The sequence below is a fragment of the Hemitrygon akajei genome, chromosome 12, assembly GCF_048418815.1.
Source record: "Hemitrygon akajei chromosome 12, sHemAka1.3, whole genome shotgun sequence".
NCBI lineage: Eukaryota > Metazoa > Chordata > Chondrichthyes > Myliobatiformes > Dasyatidae > Hemitrygon > Hemitrygon akajei.
The window spans coordinates 41,953,585-41,973,628 of NC_133135.1; the positions used below are offsets into that span (position 1 = coordinate 41,953,585).

The 20,044-nt window shown below is 40.0% G+C and overlaps 1 protein-coding gene across 2 annotated transcripts in view; it reads right to left on the reverse strand.

Annotated features, from left to right (window-relative positions):
- The window catches only part of pik3r3b (phosphoinositide-3-kinase, regulatory subunit 3b (gamma)), a 577,180-nt gene that overhangs the window by 222,724 nt on the left and 334,412 nt on the right, over positions 1-20,044 (reverse strand). For both annotated transcript variants that reach the window (XM_073062975.1, XM_073062974.1), the window contains exons 6-7: positions 16,061-16,262; positions 12,505-12,590 (exon numbers count right to left, since the gene is read on the reverse strand). In XM_073062975.1, the coding sequence (XP_072919076.1) occupies positions 12,505-12,590; positions 16,061-16,262 (288 nt within the window). The remainder of the gene's footprint in view (positions 1-12,504; positions 12,591-16,060; positions 16,263-20,044) is intronic.

Consider the following 20,044-nt stretch of genomic DNA (forward strand, 5'->3'; position numbering starts at 1 on the left):
TTTGCCTCCATCAGGAAGTGGGACGTAAGGGTTCTAAATCATAGGAGCCTGGTTTCCTGACGGCCAGCTGGCCGAAACAAGTCATTACCTGGTCATTTTACTTTTCTTTATGCCAAATGTATATTTTGGGTTACTGAGTTGTGGGCACACTACTGTATGTTGACATCGGAAATGTGACAACGTTTTTGCGGACTGCCCAGCAGAATACTCACTGATCTGATTTCAAGCAATGGACGCATTTCACTGTATGTTTCAATGTACCTACGACAAGTAAAGCTCATTATTAATCGCTAATAAATCACTTCTTTTTTCTTATTGTGATGCACTTTCCTAGCTAGCTTTATAGTATTTGTGTTTCCAGAAGTAGTTTTGTGATTCTGGCTGTTATTCCCATTTACATAGAATTTACAAGGAAGAGTACGTTTTGAATTTTGTGCAGTATTATTATTTCTACTTCAAACCAGCTACCTTTGTCAATAGTTGTAGGAGGTTTGCGTGGACCTGCAACAGCAACAGAATTGTTTTTTAGATATACCGGCCAAGTGTGAGTGTTTTTATTAACTAACTCTTAGTTAACCATCAGAAATAGCCTTCTCCAATTGGCACATCATATTTTGGTGCCTGGAAAACCATTGCTGGAAGATCAGATAGAACATAATTCTGCTTGAGTACTTTGCATTGCCATAATGTCCAAGGCATATATTGCCCACCTTTGAAGGAATAATGTAATTTGTAAATTCAGTCTAATGTGTGTCTGGTTCAATCAAAAGTTAAATCATGTTGAACTTGAAGAGCTCCAGAATGACAGTAAACATGATTTTTGTTTCCTGCTCTTATTTCACATTGTGGATAGCAGAACAATAGGATCGTTTTCCTTGAGGTTTCCCAGGTGACTCAAAAGGTCAACATTTATAATAAAAAACAGCAAACAAGCATTCACATTTGAGGTTTATATTATCACTACAACTAGCTATATCTACTTCCTTGACTTAGCAGTTCAGAAAGCAAGGTCGAAAAGATTATTGTGTACAGTTCTGGTCACCGAATGATAGGAAAGATGTCAACAAAATAGAGTACAGAGACGATTTACTAGAATGTTACCTGAATTTACTAGAATGCACCTAAGTTACAGGGAAAGATTGAACAAGTTAGGTCTTTATTCTTTGGAGCGTAGAAGGTTGAGGGGGGACTTGATAGAGGTATTTAAAATTATGAGGGGGATAGATAAAGTTGACGTGGATAGGCTTTTTCCATTGAGAGTAGGGGAGATTCAAACAAGAGGACATGAGTTGAGAGTTAGGGGGCAAAAGTTTAAGGGTAACACAAGGGGGAATTTCTTTACTCAGAGAATGGTAGCTGTGTGGAATGAGCTTCCAGTAGAAGTGGCAGAGGCAGGTTCGGTATTGTCATTTAAAGTAAAATTGGACAGGTATATGGACAGGAAAGGAATGGAAGGTTATGGGCTGAGTGCAGATCAGTGGGACTAGGTGAGAGTAAGCGTTTGGCACGGACTAGAAGGGCCGAGATGGCCTGTTTCTGTGCTGTAATTGTTATATGGTTATAAGATTGTGTCAACTCTGGATATATTTGCAAAATCTTTTACTTCTGCAGTCATGGAGACAGGGTCATGGTGAACGTGAGACAGGAATTCCAAGAGGTGAACAGCCAGAAAGCTTTGTTCTTTGCCTTGGAATCCTCCTAGGTCATTGTCCAATAAGCAGGGGGGCACTGTAATCTACAGCCCTTATGAAGAAGATGGCTCAGTAACATTCAGACACATGGACATACTGACAAGCTGCGATTTCTTCTATGCCAGTCTGCACATAGAAAGGTCATAGATGACACACCTCCTGAAACTTCCTGTTCTCTTATAGGAAGATTTAGAATGACAGCAAGCAGGAGAGTCTGGACCAGCAACCGACTTTAGAGGAACTGATCTCCATCATATCCTGGAATGTAATAAATCTTCTGAGAAACAATGGCTTACTGGCTGGGTTGTACTCAGGTCTGTGGGACTAGGTGGACCCAGGAACATATAATTGTTGAAGGGTCTCAGCCCGAAACATCGACAATATTCTTTTCCATAGATGCTGCCTGGCCTGCTGAATTCCTCCAACATTTTCTGTGTGTTCCTTGGATTTCCAGCATCTGCAGATTTTCTCATTTATCATCATCAACATGTTCAATTCCATTCTTGGATAGGTGATCATGCTGGTCCAAACTTGCTCTATACCCAGCAAGAAAACCTCTGACAGCCTTGCACTGCACAGGGATACCATTGCTCATGTGCAGGATAGTGAACCTGCCTGGTCAGCTCGAATGAGGAGTTGGCCTTTGGCAAAATATTGCCCACATACATGATGAACGTGCTCTCCAAAATGAGAGTGACGTTATCCATGTAGAGGCAGCTTTTGACTCTGAATGCTCCCACTGTTTGGTATGTTCCTTTAATGACTACATCCATCCTGATGCACTTTGCAAAGCGTTCTATTTGGCACACTGACAAGATAGGAGAGAGTGAGCAACCATGCCTTAGGTATGATGTTTCCCCATTTGGATTGTACTATCAATGTCTGTGCAGAGCAGGTGCATACAATTCTTGATTCCCTCCCTTTTCTTGGCCTTTTTTTTATAACTATGTTCCAATTATCTGAACTCAGATATAAGTCCCATTTACCTAGCATCCTCTTGCCTACTGATCTATATTAACTTCTGGTTAAGCCATACCTCAACTTTAAATTTTCACTTAAAATCTTAACCTCTTCCAGCCCTCAAAACATATTTGCACCCTTTCCATTCTGAGAATTTCAAATTTTGATTGCTCTATTATTGGTGAATAAACCGGGTGGAAATACGAGATATTACAAGGATTGTGTATGTAAAAGCAAACTTGTACCAGTTTAAAGTTTAATGCTTTTAACACTTAGCCTTAAGGCTATAAATACATTGAAATTAACTGAATGAATGCATCAGAAAAAGATTTTCTTGTTAAAATCTAATAAATTAACATTATAATAAAGCTTAACCTCTCTTACAGAAAAGATAAACAGGAAATCTAAGCTGGCCCCTAATTGTTCAGGCATAGGTTTGGCTTTGCGCCCGTTTTTAATCCACAGGGACAATTGATGTCAAGCCCCTTACTCTTGTATTTGTCATCCAATACACCAGTGACACATCCTGGTCCCCAGACATTTGTGAATGATCTTTGATCAGATAAAGGCTCTTTGATAAACTTCCCAAGCTCTAAACCAGTTCAAGACAGTGCCCTTCAGATACATTTTTCCAATATCTCCTCACTTGAGCTGTGCAGAAAATGGGTAAAGATTCGATTTCCTCCAGCCGTTTCGGAGTAGAGCCTCATAAATCACATCTAGCATCTGCAAAGTCATCCCAAATTGCATTTGACATTGGATAGGGGCTGACTGACTGTCTGGGCTCGCCCTCCCTCTCTCTTTAGCAAATGCATCAATGACCCTGCCTGGTTTGAGCTCTGAGCTGGATTTCCTATCTTTTAGGCATGACACTGTGGAGAGTCAAACTGTCACATTTGAAACAGCTATGTCTACAATTACCATGGCTAACAAGAGAAGGCTTATTGAAAATCCAACTGTGAATGTTTTTTTTAGTGGAGACGTGTCTGTTTCTCATTATAAAATACCCATGGCAATTGAGAGTCAAATCGCCAAGGATGTGTTAGAATAACTGGCTATTGATATAATAAATTAGAAATGTCTAATATGCATAAATCATATGACAATATCTTCATGCAAATGGCAAATTCAGCACATTTATATACCTTGTCCAAACAAATAAAATAATCAATGCATATTTTCAAACTTTTGAACCTCTCTTTCATCTGTCGCTGCACATTTAAGTTCAAAGTTTAGTTTTTTTCCCAACTTTTCAGAAATAATTTCTGTTGTAGAATATGTGCAAATCTGATGATGATAGAATGTATAAAACATTAAATCTGAATAAATAAAGCTTGCAGTTGGTCAGAGTTTGGTGCAAAATTGCAATTTTATTGGGCCAGATCAGTGTGCCAAACTAAATGCTTGACTTGCGCAATCAACCTTGTTAAAGAAATGTAAGAATTTATATGAATAATAATTACAATAATCTCTGAGGTATTCTGTAAAGATTGTGACCATTTTGTATGAACATCTGAATATCATTTTGCTTTAGAAATATTAATTTTTTTAAGATTTCAGCAAAACAAAAAAAAAGAAAATATTCTCTGCTGGTCAATGTGAAAGGTTGTTCATCATGAAGAAATTAAAAACAGAAACATCAGAAACCTACAGCACAATACAGGCCCTTCGGCCCACAATGCTCTGCTGTACATGTACTTTAGAAATTACCTAGGGTTGCCCATAGCCCTCTATTTTTCTAAGCTCCATGTACCTATCCAGGGGTCTCTTAAAAGACCCTATCGCATCCACCTCCACCAGAGTCACTGGCAACACATTCCACACACTCACCACTCTCTGCACAAAAAACTTACCCCTGACATCCAAATGATGAATATTTTCAACAGTTAACTAGTGGAAGATACTAATATGCATATTACAATAGTAGATAGTTGGAACGACTCAGAATTAATGGAAAGATAGAGCAAGAATCCAAACACAAGAGATTCTGCAGATGCTGGAAATCCAATGCTGTGTATTTAATATTTAAGTAATATTTGATAAATCTTGTATATACTTGTATATTGGTTGATTAAGCATTCTTGTTTGTTTAAATAACTTATTATGGGTTTTATGTCTAAATACGTCAATTGCATACATCACCACGCTTCCACATTTTTACGTGTTCACCTTGTTTAAAATAAACTTGAAAGTAGACCTGCATTTTGGACTCCCGTATCTTCATTTGAATTAGTGAATGCTTTGAAGTTACAAAACACAACATCCAGAGTAACACACACAAAGTGCTGGAGGAACGCAGCAAATCAGACAGCATGCATGGAAAGGAATACAGAGTTGGCATTCCAGGCAGAGACCCTTCATTAGGACTAGACTGATAATCCAAAGCACCTAATACATTATGTTGTAGTTTCATAAAGCTACCAGAACAACCAAGACTGAGTTATAGGATTGAAACATTTTCCTTGTTGTTTATCACCCAAAGAGTTAAAGGATTACACGTATATTTTTATAAAAGCCAAGGTTTACTTTTCCATTTCAAACTATTGGAGAAATGGAATAATGTTTGTGGTTGAGCTGCAATGTTGCATATCTATAAGGCATGATGACATGTCAATTTTATTACTCTTTCCCACTGAATTCCTCACTCAACTAAAATCCCCTGAGGAGCAGATAAGCAAAAATCTGGAACCTGGCTCCAATTCATGTGTGCTATAGGTTACTAGTTCACATCCTGAGCAATATTGTCAACATCCAGGAGATTGTGAGGTTGAAGTTGAGGGGGAGAGAAACAGGGGGCATGTTGGGCGAGAAAAGTGTATGTTTAGATAATTGTTGGAAAACAGCCAACAGTGGTCCTATTCTCAACTGACAACTACATGTGCACACTCAACAGCAGGAGAGCAGTCATCTGCAGGAATCCAGGGCATTGTTCCTGCTTCATCTTGACATCAGCTGACTCAGTACTGAGAGAGGTTTCTTAGCCGCCAACCAACTTAGCTATTCAGCAAACTCGCTGAGCCATCAGCAAAACGGTTCAAAAAAGTCAGCAGGTCTGGTTTGAATATTCACAATCCATGAAGCAACATCCCAGATGCTATTTAACATTTGCAGAAGAACAATACATGCAAAGTGTGGGCTTCTTTTCAGTAGACATCAGCAACAGTACTGACCCTCCTTTGTAAGGGCTCCAGGAAAATACAGCAGCAGTACAGCGTGGCCTCTGTCATTTAATCATCCAAACTAGCACTTTGCTACATAATAACATAGAAACCCCTTTGTAATTTTTTTAAGATCCTTTGTCACACAGTACAACAGTCACAGTCAAAAATAATGTGTTTGTCATGCTATAAAGTCCAGATGGTTGCTTAACTGCGTATTAACAATCATGAAAATACATTATAGACCAAAGAGTTCCTTGATGCAATAAAACTAATAAAACTAAATACGTACTGCAGAAAGGGCTCAACTCTGCAATTTTCAAAACCTATTCTGACTTGGAAAGAATTATGTGTAGCACCAAATATGTTTTAAAACGCTAGATACAATTCCGAAACCTATGCAGAAAAGGTAACTTTTCTGCCTTTCCTGCTAGCCAGCAGTATCATGCATATTGAAAGTTTAGCTAACTGTCACTTCAGAGACAGCCTAAGGCCAGCACATGGGCAGTGCTGAGGGAGTGCCTGGGTTGATATCAATTTGACCAATATTTCTGATGAACTAGTATGTGTTAAATCTGCCACAAGCCTGATAACAGAGCCTTACCGCATCTCGTGGATGGCCACTTCCAATTTACTTCCTGCAAATATACTGTATCAGGGAGCCATTATTCTTTGGGGACAGGATCACGTTACACCTCTGTAATTCAAAAGGAAGTGAAGAAGCTCCTCTCACCCTCATATGACCCATTTCAATCAACAGGAGTGGTCAATAAAACTAAGGCAAAGAGTCAGTGATCTTTCATATAACCAAAAAGGTTTACGTTCGGAAAATAAACTATTCAAATTATATCATGGGTTTAATAGAAATGTTTATATTTCACATTGTGCTATATATAGTCACCAGCTCAGTAAAGTTATTGTAATTGTGAGAGTGTATCATGTTGGCCTTGGGCAAATAAATTAAGAAAACAATACAGTTTCCCTACTATAACAAAATCATTATGAGCTTTGTTTTGCCTAGATTATATACCTTTGGTAAATACATTTTATGATTCTCGCAGCCAAGTTAAACTTGATTATGCTAGTTGAACACCAGTGTTATTTGTAGCCAAGTATAGTTGCTACAATAAAGTTGTTAAATTAGAAATCAAGAAAAAGAGTTTTCCCATTGTAAGATGTACAGCTCAAATCCTCTAATGCTCAACTTTATGATACCATCCTCATTATCTTCCATACTATCTGACTCAACGCAACCAGCATACATCAAGAACAAGAGAAAATTTGCAGATGCTGGAAATTCAAGCAACACACACGAAATGCTGGGTGAACTCTGCAGGCCAGGCAGCATCTATGGAAAAGAATATAGTCAATGTTTTGGGCCGAGATCCATCATCAGGACTGGAGGGAAAAAGATAAGGAGTCACAGTTAGAAGGTGGGGGGGAAGGGAGGAGGAAGCAAAAGGTGAAAGGTGAAATCGGAAGCAGGGGCAGGGGTGAAGTGAAAAGCCTTCCTACCATTCAGGGCTCTAAACAGACCTTCCAGGAGAGGCGACACTTCACCTGTGGGTCTGTTGGTGCCATCTACTGTATCTGGTGCTCTCGGTGTGGCCTCCTGTACATTGGTGAGACCTGACATAGATTGGGAGACCGATTCGCCAAGCATCCACGCTCCATCCGCCAGAAAAAGTGGGATCTCCCAGTGGCCACCCATTTTAATTACTGTGCCCATGCTTTTGACCATATTTAATACTATCAGTAATAATAGCAGTAACATTGTGAAAGCTAAACAAAGGTCATTTGCTACTGAGAGTATTTGAATTAGGAACAGGTGCCTGTTCCACTATCCAATAAAATGATAACTGATCTTTTACCTCAGTGCCATGTTCCTACATTAACCTCATATCCCTTGATTTCCTCACCACCTAAAAAAAAATCAGTCTCCACCTTGAGGTATTGACTGAGTCTCCATAACCCTCCAGTGTAGAAGTGTCTCTCAGCCAGGTCTCCCCTTCCACTGCAGAAGAAGTCAATCAACAACCATGTGCGGCAGTGGAAGCTCAATACCTGCCGTGCAAAATTAAACTGCTCCCAACCAGAGATCTTGATCTATGATGCCTCAAAGGCACCTTATCAACCCAACAAGCTGCCTCCAACAAATTCCATGGAGTATTATATGGAGAGTGCAAAGGAACTGCAGGAATTGATCTGGTTCTCTTCTCTTCAGTTAATAACATTTACCACTTGACAGAGAATGGCTTGTAAATGGTTGTCCCTCACCCTATTCACTCAACTTCTGAGCTAATTTTATAATTTCCTGCTCAATAGTGATCTGCAGTACTTTCTCTATCAAAATGCACTTACGGTAGTTCATAAAAGTTGCAAGTAAATAATACAGTGCATCAGTCACAGTACAAGACTTCTCATTCCATTCCTGACACGTTGGCATGCTTTTTTATTCATTCTCTCTCTCTCTCTCTCTCTCTCTCTCTCTCTCTCTCTCTCCCCCCCCCCCCCCCCCTTCCATAAGCAATAAGTCTCAGGGGTATTTAACAAGAATTCCAGCACCACAGAGTGCAGAACAGAATACAACCGTGTCCTTTCCCTGATGCGTGTGTATTCCTCAGCATGCCACAGACACAGGAATGTGCATTTCATTATCCACAGAAACTTGCATTGGAAAGATAAACAAGCTTTGGGATGATCCAAGGTACGTCTTTCAGCAGGTGATTGTTCTCTCAATTTCAGGAAATATCTCAAAATGCAGGGAGTCCTGTCTTGCACAAATGGTAAAAACTTTAGGATGGTACTTCAGGTCTTCGAAGCAGATGCATATTCCAGAAGGAGATGAGCTGATGTCCCACCCTGAATGTCTCTTTCCCACTGCAGTCACATTTAGGACTGTTGGAGTGGTATTGAGAAATGGGTTTTACAGAGAGCGCTGGGAGTTGAGATGGGGTGCTGATCAGGATTCTTACTTGCAACTAAGCATGGTCTTGGTGCTCAATTTAGACCAGCTAATGAGCCATTCTGCCAAATACTTTTGATTGAATGTTCAGAGAACCACCTGACAGGATTCACTATCACTGTTCAACTGAAATGCAAACAGGGCCCACCCTTCACAGTCCCAGAGGCAGACAGAATATCAGATAATACGGTATTTGTAAACCCAGAGCTCCTGCACAGCTTGATCCAAAGATCACAAAGGGACAGACCAAGATTCATTGTGCTCCATTCAGTACATTGTTTCCCCTTTCCTCTGGAGATGTGCGCATCATATCCCTCTATTTTGCTCTCCAGATAAAATGGGAGATATACTTGGGTGGCTACTATATCTGTAGTATTACATGAAGAACAAATTTTTTCCTACAGTTGAGAGGGAGCACTGCCAGACCTTGACTACACATTCCATCAATGAAAATTCACAATATGTTGAAGATGGGGATTCAGTGAATGCCATGACATTGAATGCCTCGTCAGTTTCTCTCTTGTTGGAGGTGGTACTTTTCTGGTGGGAATGTCTGCACCACATATCAGATTCTGCCTGCAGCACACTCAGAAAAAGCTCTCCTGATTTCACTTTCTTTCTTCTTCTTTCTCTTTACCCTGCTTGACTACTTCATGGTTCTTATGTTTGTGAGAAATGACAGAGCACCTGTAGGTGCCTGCTTGGGAACACACAATAAATACAAGGCATTAGGAAATCTATTCTATACTTTACCATAGATGTCTCCAGAATAGACAGAGGAAACTTTTTGAATATCCTAATTATATTATTATGATAATGGTGGAAGCAAGGGGCATCTTTCCCTCTTGTTCATGGGCTTATCTTAGATCATTATTCTTGTAATCAGCCTCTAACATGGCTCTTGTAAACACAGTCCTGGTTGTGGACTACAGGGGGAATGGAGACAGGCTCACCCCTATTGACATCAATGGATCTGGGGTTGAGAGGGTGAACAGCTTTAAGTTCCCTGGCATACACAACACCGAGGATGTCACGTGGTCTGTACATTATGGCTGTGTGGTGAATAAAGCACAACAGCGCCTCCTTCACCTCAGATGGTTGAAGAAGTTTGGTATGGCCTCCCAAATTCTAAGAACTTCCTATAGGGGAATGATTGAGAGCATCCTGACTGGCTGCATCACCGCCTGGTATGGGAACTGTACTTCCCTCAATCGCAGGACTCTGCAGAGAGTGGTGCGGACAGCCCAGCGCATCTGTAGCTGTGAACTTCCCACTATTCAGGACATTTACAAAGACAGGTGTGTAAAAAGGGCCCAAAGGATCATTGGGGACCTAAGTCATCCCAACCACAACCTTTTCCAGCTGCTACCCTTTGGGAAATGGTACCGCAGCATAAAAGCCAGGACCAACAGGCTCTGGGACAGTTTCTTCCACCAGGCCATCAGACTGATTAATTCATGCTGATACAATTGTATTTATATGTTATATTGACTATCCAGTTACATACTATTTATTATAAATTACTGTAAACTGCACATTGCACACTTAGATGGAGACATAACATAAAGATTTTTACTCCTCATGTATATGAAGAATATACATAATAAAGTCAATTCAATTCAATTCCTGTAACACAGCATTGCCCTCTAAAATCAAGTACAGTACATAATACAATAGATTGTATGAAGGGATAAATCTTATAGGTACATTTAGTTTCTTTGTTCTGTCATAGAATTTCTTCTAGATCCTGTAAACTCCAGAAAGGAATACAATTGGTGTTCCATTAAACTGACTCTTGGGCTGTATATTAACAAAGCAGGTTCATGAAATACAAAAAATAATCTGAGTGCTCAGTCCCATAAAATATGAGGCAAATACAGCCAACTAAAATAGATCATGGCATTTAGCTATTCCTCCCACATCACACAACAAACAAACGGGATCCTTTCACAAGACTCAAATAACACAAGCTCTGAGTTATCATTCCTAAAGATAACCATATACAATCTCTTTTATCTCTGACACAGCCTCCCACCTTTCCCATGATGAACTCTAAATGACTAATAAACTGGAAGCAGAATACACGAAGTGCCCTTTGTACTTTGATCAACAAAATCAAAGGGGAAGATGTATTTCTCAAAATAAATAAAGCCACCAATCAAATGTAAACTTAATAATACAAGGGTGTCTGCAGTTTCTAGCTACAGTAATAAGTGCCTGAACAAAATTCATTTATCAATTAACTACAAATTGCTTTAGTCTTAATTGGCCATCTGCAGAACAAAGCCAGCAGCCAGTAGGTAATAGCAACTCAAATGATTTTTCAATTAAGAATTATCATATAAAAGTGAACGAGTGCCATCCAATTTTGTCTCTGGGAATGGAGACAATAGAATACACAGCTCTCAATATACTTAAGCAGACATAGCTGTAATTTCAGAAATTAAAATGTATAATAGAGAAAATATTCCTTTTCATCAGGCAGGCTCTGCTTTATTCCTTTCAGAAGCACAATTTCACTCCTCATACAACAATGCCCCCAACATAAGACGGACACTATGCTTATTTCAGAGATAAACAGTACTGTGCAAAATTCTTTGGTACATGTAAAAACTTCTATAAAGCAAAGATGCTTTCAAAAATAATGAAGTGAAAAGTTTCTAAATATCAAAAAAATACTACAAAGAACAGTAAACAACAAAAAACTAAATCAAATCAATACTTGGTGTGACCACCTTTTGCCTTTAGAACTGCATCAATGCTCTGAGGTATACTGTCATGCAGTTTTAGAAGAAACTTGGCTGATGGTTGTTCCATTTTGGAGAACTTGCCACAGTTCTTCTGCAGACTTTGGCTGTCTCACTTGCTTTTGTCTCTCCAAGTAATCCTAGACAGCCTTGACGATGCTGAGATCAGGGCTCTATGGAAGCCGTATCATGTGAAATCATATTAAAAATACTAGGGGGCCTAGGACCTTTGCACTGTACTGGATAATCTTTGCTAAAGACAATGGGGATTGACTCAAATCCAAATTGGAAGACACAAGTGTCCTGCTAAGTGAAAGGACTCAGTATTTCCTGTATTTTCCAGCAGACACCAAGATCCGTTAAGGTACAGTTTCATGGGTATTCATCAGCCTCAGACTAACTCAGTACAGATCAATTGGACATAAGAACAACTGATCTATGATTAGTTATAAGGCATGAGTTAGTACCATATCAAACTGTTTTACAAGCTAATCAAAATGGTAATTTATTCCTCTTGCTTTATGCCTGGATCCAGTTCAATCATCCAAGTAGTTTGAGAAAGATAATAGGGCAAATAAGATATATTTCAGCTTGATGCAATGACACAATGACAAAATACATTCAAATGCAGAATGTGTGAAATGCCACCATAACAAATCATCGTCCTTTTCCAAACCATTCAAATAAAAATCAATCTGATGAATATTTCCACATAAAGTCAGTGTTCCTTTAATAGGTCAAGATCCCACATGCACCATCTTAGAAAAAACTTCAGTGGTTCGGACAAACTTGAAGAAATCCAAAAAAATATTGAAAATAGCTTCTGTATCTGAATGGATTCTATGTAAAGGCCAACAAGAGACTATTGTAACTAGTTGCTATCTAAGATACTTTTAGAAATACTTCATGATGTTGGTTGATGAAAAAAAAAAGAATCTGCCAAGGAGATTTCATAGCGCAGAAAAAGAATATTGGCTTCCTACCTGGTGCTACTTGCATTTCAGCCAAGCCTCCCGTCATGATAAGCGCCTCAATGATCTTAACGTGGAGCTCTGGATTCACATCAGCACTGGAAGCAAATATAACAAGCATTTAACATTTCTGTATACATTCAGCCTGGCAGAATGTCAGTTCCAAGCACAATTTACAACATTGGCATGACATAGGCATTCTACAAATTCTTGCCACTGACTTCAATTTACCGAACAGTGAAGTGTTTAATAAATAGTAATCAAAAGCGCGACATGGTAATGCTGCAAGCCACTGAGAGAAATTCAAATAGACCCATTATTCTACAGCTTCCTCTGCCTTTTCAGATTTGCTGACAAAAGCTTATAATCACGCGCCAGCCTTGGACTATGAAACAAGTACATTTGATTTGTTGTCCTCTGATATGTGCCAGGTCAACAAAGAGTTGCATTGAAAAGTTTGGAGGTGGTTTACTGCTGGAATGAAGAATATTTATTTAATATTGCTGCACCAATTTTAACTTGTCAGTCAAACAAGTGAGATTGGAACTGGAAATATACCAAATAAAAATCTGATAAATGACTTGCCATCTCCCTCTTCCACCCATCCTCACCTTCCATTTCTGCTACCCATTACACGCTTTGAAAAGTTAACCTCAGCATTGATTTACTTTGTATTCTCAACAACATGGTTCAAGCTTCATAATATTCTACACTCTGGATATTGGCCCAGCACCCATATTTCTCAGTTAATTAAATAAAGATCCAATTATAGAAACTTGATTAAAGGTACTATAAATTTCCAATAACCTGGAACATAACAGCTATTCAGCATTTTACACAACTGCTGTAGATAATTTTTTTGGTATTAAGATACTATGAAATATCTCATACCCTGTCAGGAAGGAAATTTTCTATTCAATTAAAATCACTGTAGTTTATGTCATCAGAAGCCTGTCTTTTATCAGTGGCTGAAGTCACCTAAAATACAGGTAACTGTTAAACCAAAGGTGGTCTGTTAGGACACAGGTTGGTCTCATTATCACTGATTGCATCATCATCTCATTATCATTATATGATAATGTGGGAAAGTGTGTATGGAATTGAAGAGGTACTTAATGAATACTTTACTTCAGTATTCACTATGGAAAAGGATCTTGTTGATTGCAGTGATGACTTGCAGCAGACTGAAAAGCTTGAGCGTGTAGATATTAAGAAAGAGGATGTGCTGGAGCTTTTGGAAAGCATCATGCTGGATATATCACTGGGACCGGATGAGATGTACCTCAGTCTACTGTGGGAAACGAGGGAGGAGATTGCTGAGCCTCTGGCAATGATCTATGCATCATCTTTGGGGACGGGAGAGGTTCCGGAGGATTGGAGGGTTGCAGATGTTGTTTTCCTATTCAAGGAAGGGAGTAGAGATAGCCCAGGAAACTATAGACCAGCGAGTCTTACCTCAGTGGTTGGTAAGTTAATGGAGAAGATCCCGAGAGGCAGGATTTATGAACATTTGGAGAGGTATAATATGATTAGGAATAGTCAGCATGGCTTTGTCAAGGGCAGGTCATGCCTTACGAGCCTGATTGAATTTTTTGAGGATGTGACTAAACACATTGATGAAGGAAGAGCAGTAGATGTAGTGTATATGGATTTCAGCAAGGCATTTGATAAGGTACCCCATGCAAAGCTTATTGAGAAAGTAAGGAAGCATGAGATCCAAGGGGACATTGCTTTGTGGATCCAGAACTGGCTTGCCTGCAGAAATCAATGAGGGGTAGTAGACGGGTCATATTCTTCATGGAGTTTGGTGGCCAGTGGTTTGCCTCAGGGATCTGTTCTGGGACCCTTACTCTTCATGATTTTTATAAATGACCTGAATGAGGAAGTGGAGGGATGGGTTAGTAAGTTTGCTGATAACACAAAGGTTGGAGGTGTTGTGGATAGTATGGAGGGCTGTCAGAGGTTACAGTGGGACATTGATAGGATGCAAAACTGGGCTGAGAAGTGGCAGATGGAGTTCAACCCAGATAAGTGTGAGGTGGTTCATTTTGGTAGGTCAAATATGATGGCAGAATATAGTATTAATGGTAAGACTATTGGGTAGTGTGGAGGATCAGAGGGATCATGGGGTCCGAGTCCATAGGACACTCAAAGCAGCTGCACAGGTTGACTCTGTGGTTAGGAAAGCGAACAGTGTATTGGCCTTCATCAATCGTGGAAATGAATTTAGGAGCCGAGAGGTAATGTTGCAGCTATATAGGACCCTGGTCAGACCCCACTTGGAGTACTATGTACAGGTCTGGTTGCCTCACTACAGGAAGGATTTGGAAGCCATAGAAAGGGTGCAGAGGAGATTTAGAAGGATGTTGCCTGGATTGGGGAGCATGCCTTATGAAAACAGGTTGAGTGAACTCGGCCTTTTCTCCTTGGAGCAACGGAGGATGAGAGGTGAACTGTTAGAGGTGTATTAGATGATAAGAAGCATTGATCGTGTCAGAGGCTTTTCCCCTGGGCTGAAATGGTTGCCACAAGAGGACACAGGTTTAAGGTGCTGGGGAGTAGGTACAGAGGAGATTTCAGGAGTACGTTTTTTACTCAAAGAGTGGTGAGTGTGTGGAATGGGCTGTTGGTAACGGTGGTGCAGGCAGATATGATAGGGTCTTTTAAGAGACTTAAGATACACGAGCTTAGAAATAGAGGGTTATGGGTAAGCCTAGTAATTTTTAAGGTAGGGACATGTTCGGCACAACTTTGTGGGCCGAAAAGCCTGTATTGTGCTGTAGGTTTTCTATGTTTCTATTACAATCAGACACAACACACAGAACTATACTGTAATGGGGACCATTCTAACCTACAGTAGTGCACTTGATCTACTCATCCAGTGAAATAAACCCTGATCTATCCCAAACAGTCAATTAAAAAAGGCATGTCGATTTGTTTTCCTTCTACCAATTAAAATACAGAACTATGAGGAACCAATCTCATAAACCATTTCAAAATGGAATAAAATATCTCATTGTGAATTCATGTGACACAAGATAAACATGAGATTATGTTTCTGTCTGGTGTAAGAATAGACTGCAACCACAAATATATCAGCACAGTTACTGCCAGCACCACTACTTATACATAATCTCCATAAAACTCCTTCCTTGAATCTTCTTTCTTACTATTTTCACAATCTTCCAAAAGGTATTATTATGGTGAGAATTTATTGCAGGAGCTTAGTGCTAAGAAACCACTATGGAGTTATAAATATATTTCAGGGTATCTAGAAAAAATGCCACATTCCATGTGGCAGAATCTCACAATCATATCAAATTAAAATGCATAATCACCATAAACTCCATATAGCCAACACCTTGCTCTGTTGTCTGCATACAAGTGGCCTGCTTTGGTTCATAAGGATATAGTCATGCTTTTAGGTTAAACTGATAATTTCCTAAAGCTAATTTGTTTTAAATATTCAGTGTATTGACTGGTAAATGGCTTTTATGCACAGTTTGGTATATTAAAAAATACAAGAAAAAGGATTCATTTCTTACAAGTTATTTCTAATATCATTTACCTTGATAGTGAATGCCTAAACAAGACATCACTGAAGATTTCGCCCAGAAGCCTTGGTGTGAGACGGTTTGCACCTTCATACTGACACACCTTACAAAAGTGCTTCACTAGGTGCTGCAGGATAAGGCAGTGTGGCAGAGGCATGCTGGGAGATTCCACAATTCTTCTGATTTGTTGGACACACTCATCAGCATTCTGGGTTTCTGAATAAAATAGATTGTATGACGTTGAGACATATGTCATGTGTTACCTCAAGTAAAACTTCATGATTGCGTACTGTGTACCATACATGTTCTTCAATTCCCCATAAATTAGTAAGTGTAGTTACTCATCATTTTCCCAAAGACCACTTTGACCACTATGCAGTACAAATGGACTTTCCTTTGTATCACAAACAAGAGAAAATCTGCAGATGCTGGAAATCCAAGCAACACACACAAAATGCTGGAGGAACTCAGGATCTATGGAAAAGAGTGAACAATCGATGTTTCAGGCTGAGACCCTCCATCAGGACTGGAAAAAGAGGTGAGAAGTCAGAGTAAGAGGATGAGGGGGAAAGGGAAGAAGAACCACAAGATGTTAGGTGATAGGTGAAATTGGGAGAGTGGGAGGGGTGAAGTAAAGAACTGGGAGGTTGATTGGTGAAAGTGATAAAGGGCTGGAGAAGGTGGAATCTGACAAGAGAGGGTAGAAGACCGTAGGAAAAAAGGGAATGAGGGGGAGCACCAGAGGGAGCTGATGGGCAGCCAAGGAGACAAGGAGAGACAGAGTACTGGGAATGGGGAATAATGAAGGGTGGGGGAGGGGGAAATTGCCAGAAGTTTGAGAATTCGATGCTCATGACATCAGGTTGGAGGCTACCATGACAGAATATAAGGTGTTGCTCCTCCAGCTTGTGTGTGGCCTTAATGCGACAGTAGAGGAGGCCATGGACTGGCACGTCGGAATGGGAATGGCATGTGGAATTTAAATGGGCGGCCTCTGGGAGATATCGCTTTTTCTAGTGGACAGAACATAGTGCACAGTGAAGCGGTCTCCCAGTCCATGTCAGATTTCAGCGATATACAGGAGGTCACCCCAGGGCACTGGATACAGCAAATGACCCCAGCAGACTCACAGGTGAAGTGTTACCTCACCTCGAAAGACTGCTTTGGCCCTGAATAGTAGTGAGGGAGGAGATGTGGAACTTGTTCCACCTGTAAGGATAAGTCCCAGGAGGGAGATCAGTGGGGAGGGATGAATGGACAAGGAAGTTGTGTAGGGAGTTATCTCTGTGGAAAGAGGACAGCGGGAGGGAGGGAAAGATGTGCTTGGTGATGGGATCCTGTTGGAGATGGTGGAAGTTACTGAGAATTATGAGCTGGACGTGCAGGCTAGTGGGATGGTAATATGTTCTTTTTTGTTCGAATTGCACTGTTTCTTGTAAACATTATATATAATTCATGTATAACTTATGCTTTTCTTCTGAATGCTGCTTATCTGCTGCTCTGTGCCTGCGATGCTGCTGCATTACTTTCTCATTGCACCAATGCATAAAAGTACTCCAGCATGTGACAATAAAGTCGACTTTGACATTTGGCTTTGAGTAGTTTTTGATATATCACCAGTACTTGCAAAAAACAACCTGCCGGGAGCCCTAAGGCAGGAAAATATCTAAAATGAAATGATGTGTGATACAGAATTCTTAAACTACCTGCTGGTGCTGGCAATGGACTCAGAGCGCAACTGTTGTCCACCACTGAGACGATGTGAAATGAGGTAATTCCTCACATTGACACTTTAGCTATCTGTCATAAGATGTGCAAGTTCAGAATGAGAAGGTGCATAGCCCGTTAACACCAATAACTCCTTTTCAATTAGTCATCTCTAGGGATTAAATACAATTATGTAATTTTATTCTAATTCTCTTCACTCCAGTAACTATGATACCGACGTGCAAGAACAACCTTTGGAGACTTTTGAAAATTTGTCATTTTTAATTATTTCCCCAAACCGCTAACCTTGTATCAGTTAATTTGAAATTGCATTTTGCCCTTATTTTTACCTTCATTCAATCATTTTTCTCATGGAATAAGTGATTGGCTTCCAGGTTTATTGACGTTTGTGAACACTCTAGCTCCCTCCTGCACAGACTGAGGACGATTTGTCCCATTTGTGAAATTGGAGTTTTAAATGAATGCAGCAAAAGTGCTACTAAGTAATCACAATGTATGATTTTATAAAAATATTGAGCATAAACAATTGAAAAGAATTGAATTGACTTTATTACCTACATCCTTTACATACATGAGTAAAAATCTTTACATTATGTCTCTGCTCAAATGTGCAATATGCAATTATAGTAATTTATAATACGAGGGGTGATTGATAAGTTCGTGGCCTAAAGTAGAAGGAATCAATTTTAGAAAACCTAGCATATTTATTTTTTCAACCTCCTCCCCTCCTACATTTACACACTTAGTCCAGCGGTCGTGGAGCATATGGATCTTGGACCTCCAGAAAGTGTCCAGAGCAGGGGTGATTGATATGTTTGTGGCCTAAGGTAGAAGGAGATGAGTTATACAGCTCTCGTTACACGCACATGCAGTTCAACTGTTTCAGTGATTATGCAGAAAGTTTGAAGTTAATAACTCATCTCCGTCTACCTTAGGCTACAAACTTATCAATCACCCTTGATGAGTTATTAACTGATGAGTTATTAACTTCAAATTTTCTGCATAATCACTCAAAGAGTTGACCTGCATGTGCATGTAACAAGAGCTGTATAACTCATCTCCTTCTACCTTAGGCCACAAACTTATCAATCACCCCTGCTGTGGACACTTTCTGGAGGTCCAAGATCCGTATGTTCCATGGCCGCTGGACTGTGTGTAAATGCAGGAGGGGACTATGTTGAAAAATAAATGTGCTAGGTTTTCTAAAATTGACTCCTTTTTTCCTTTTCAATTGTACTCAAATGATTGAACATCAATCATCCCTCATAACTATTATGTACAACAGGATAGTCAATATAACATAGAAATACAGTTGTGTCAGCATGAATTAAGCAGTCTGATGGCCTGGTGGAAGAAGCTGTCCCAGAACCTGTTGGTCCTGGCTTTTATGCTGCGGTACCATTTCCCAAAGGGTAGCAGCTGGAAAAGGTTGTGGTTGGGGTGACTTAGGTCCCCAATGATCCTTCGGGCCCTTTTTATACACTTGTCTTTGTAAATGTCCTGAATCATGGGAAGTTCACATCTACAGACGCGCTGGGCTGTCCACACCACTCTCTGCAGAGTCCTGCGATTGAGCAAACTACAGTTCCCATATCAGGTAGTGATGGAGCCAGTCAGGGTGCTCTCAATCATGGTCCTATTGAGGTTCAAAGCTCTTAGAATTTGGGGGAGGCCATATCAAACTTCTTCAACTGTCTGAGGTGACAGAAGCGCTGTTGTGCCTTTTTCACCACACAGCTGGTACATTTAGACCATGTAAGATACTTGATGATGCTTATGCCGAGGAACTTAAAGTTGTTAACCTTCTCAATCCCAGATCCATTGATACTATTAGTCTGTCTCGATTCCTCCTGTAGTCCACAACCAGCTCCTTTGTTTTTGTGACATTGAGGGAGTGGTTGTTTTCTTGACACCACTGTGTCAGGGTGATGACTTCCTCTCTGTAAACTACCTCATTATTATTTGAGATTAGGCCAGTGTAGTGTTGTCAGCAAATTTAGTTAGCAGATTGGAGCTATGGGTGATGACACAGCCATGGGTATACAGAGAGTAAAGGAGGGGGCTTAAGACAGAGTCCTGAGGGACACCTGTGTAGAGGGTCAGAGGAGCAGAGGTGAGGGAGTCCACTCTTACCACCTGCCAGCAATCTGACAGGAAGGTCAGGATCCAGATCTAGCTACACAAACAATATGAAAGTTCAAAAGCTCAAAGTAAATTTTATTATCCGTGTGTGTGTGTGCGTGTGCATGTGTATATATATATATCACCAT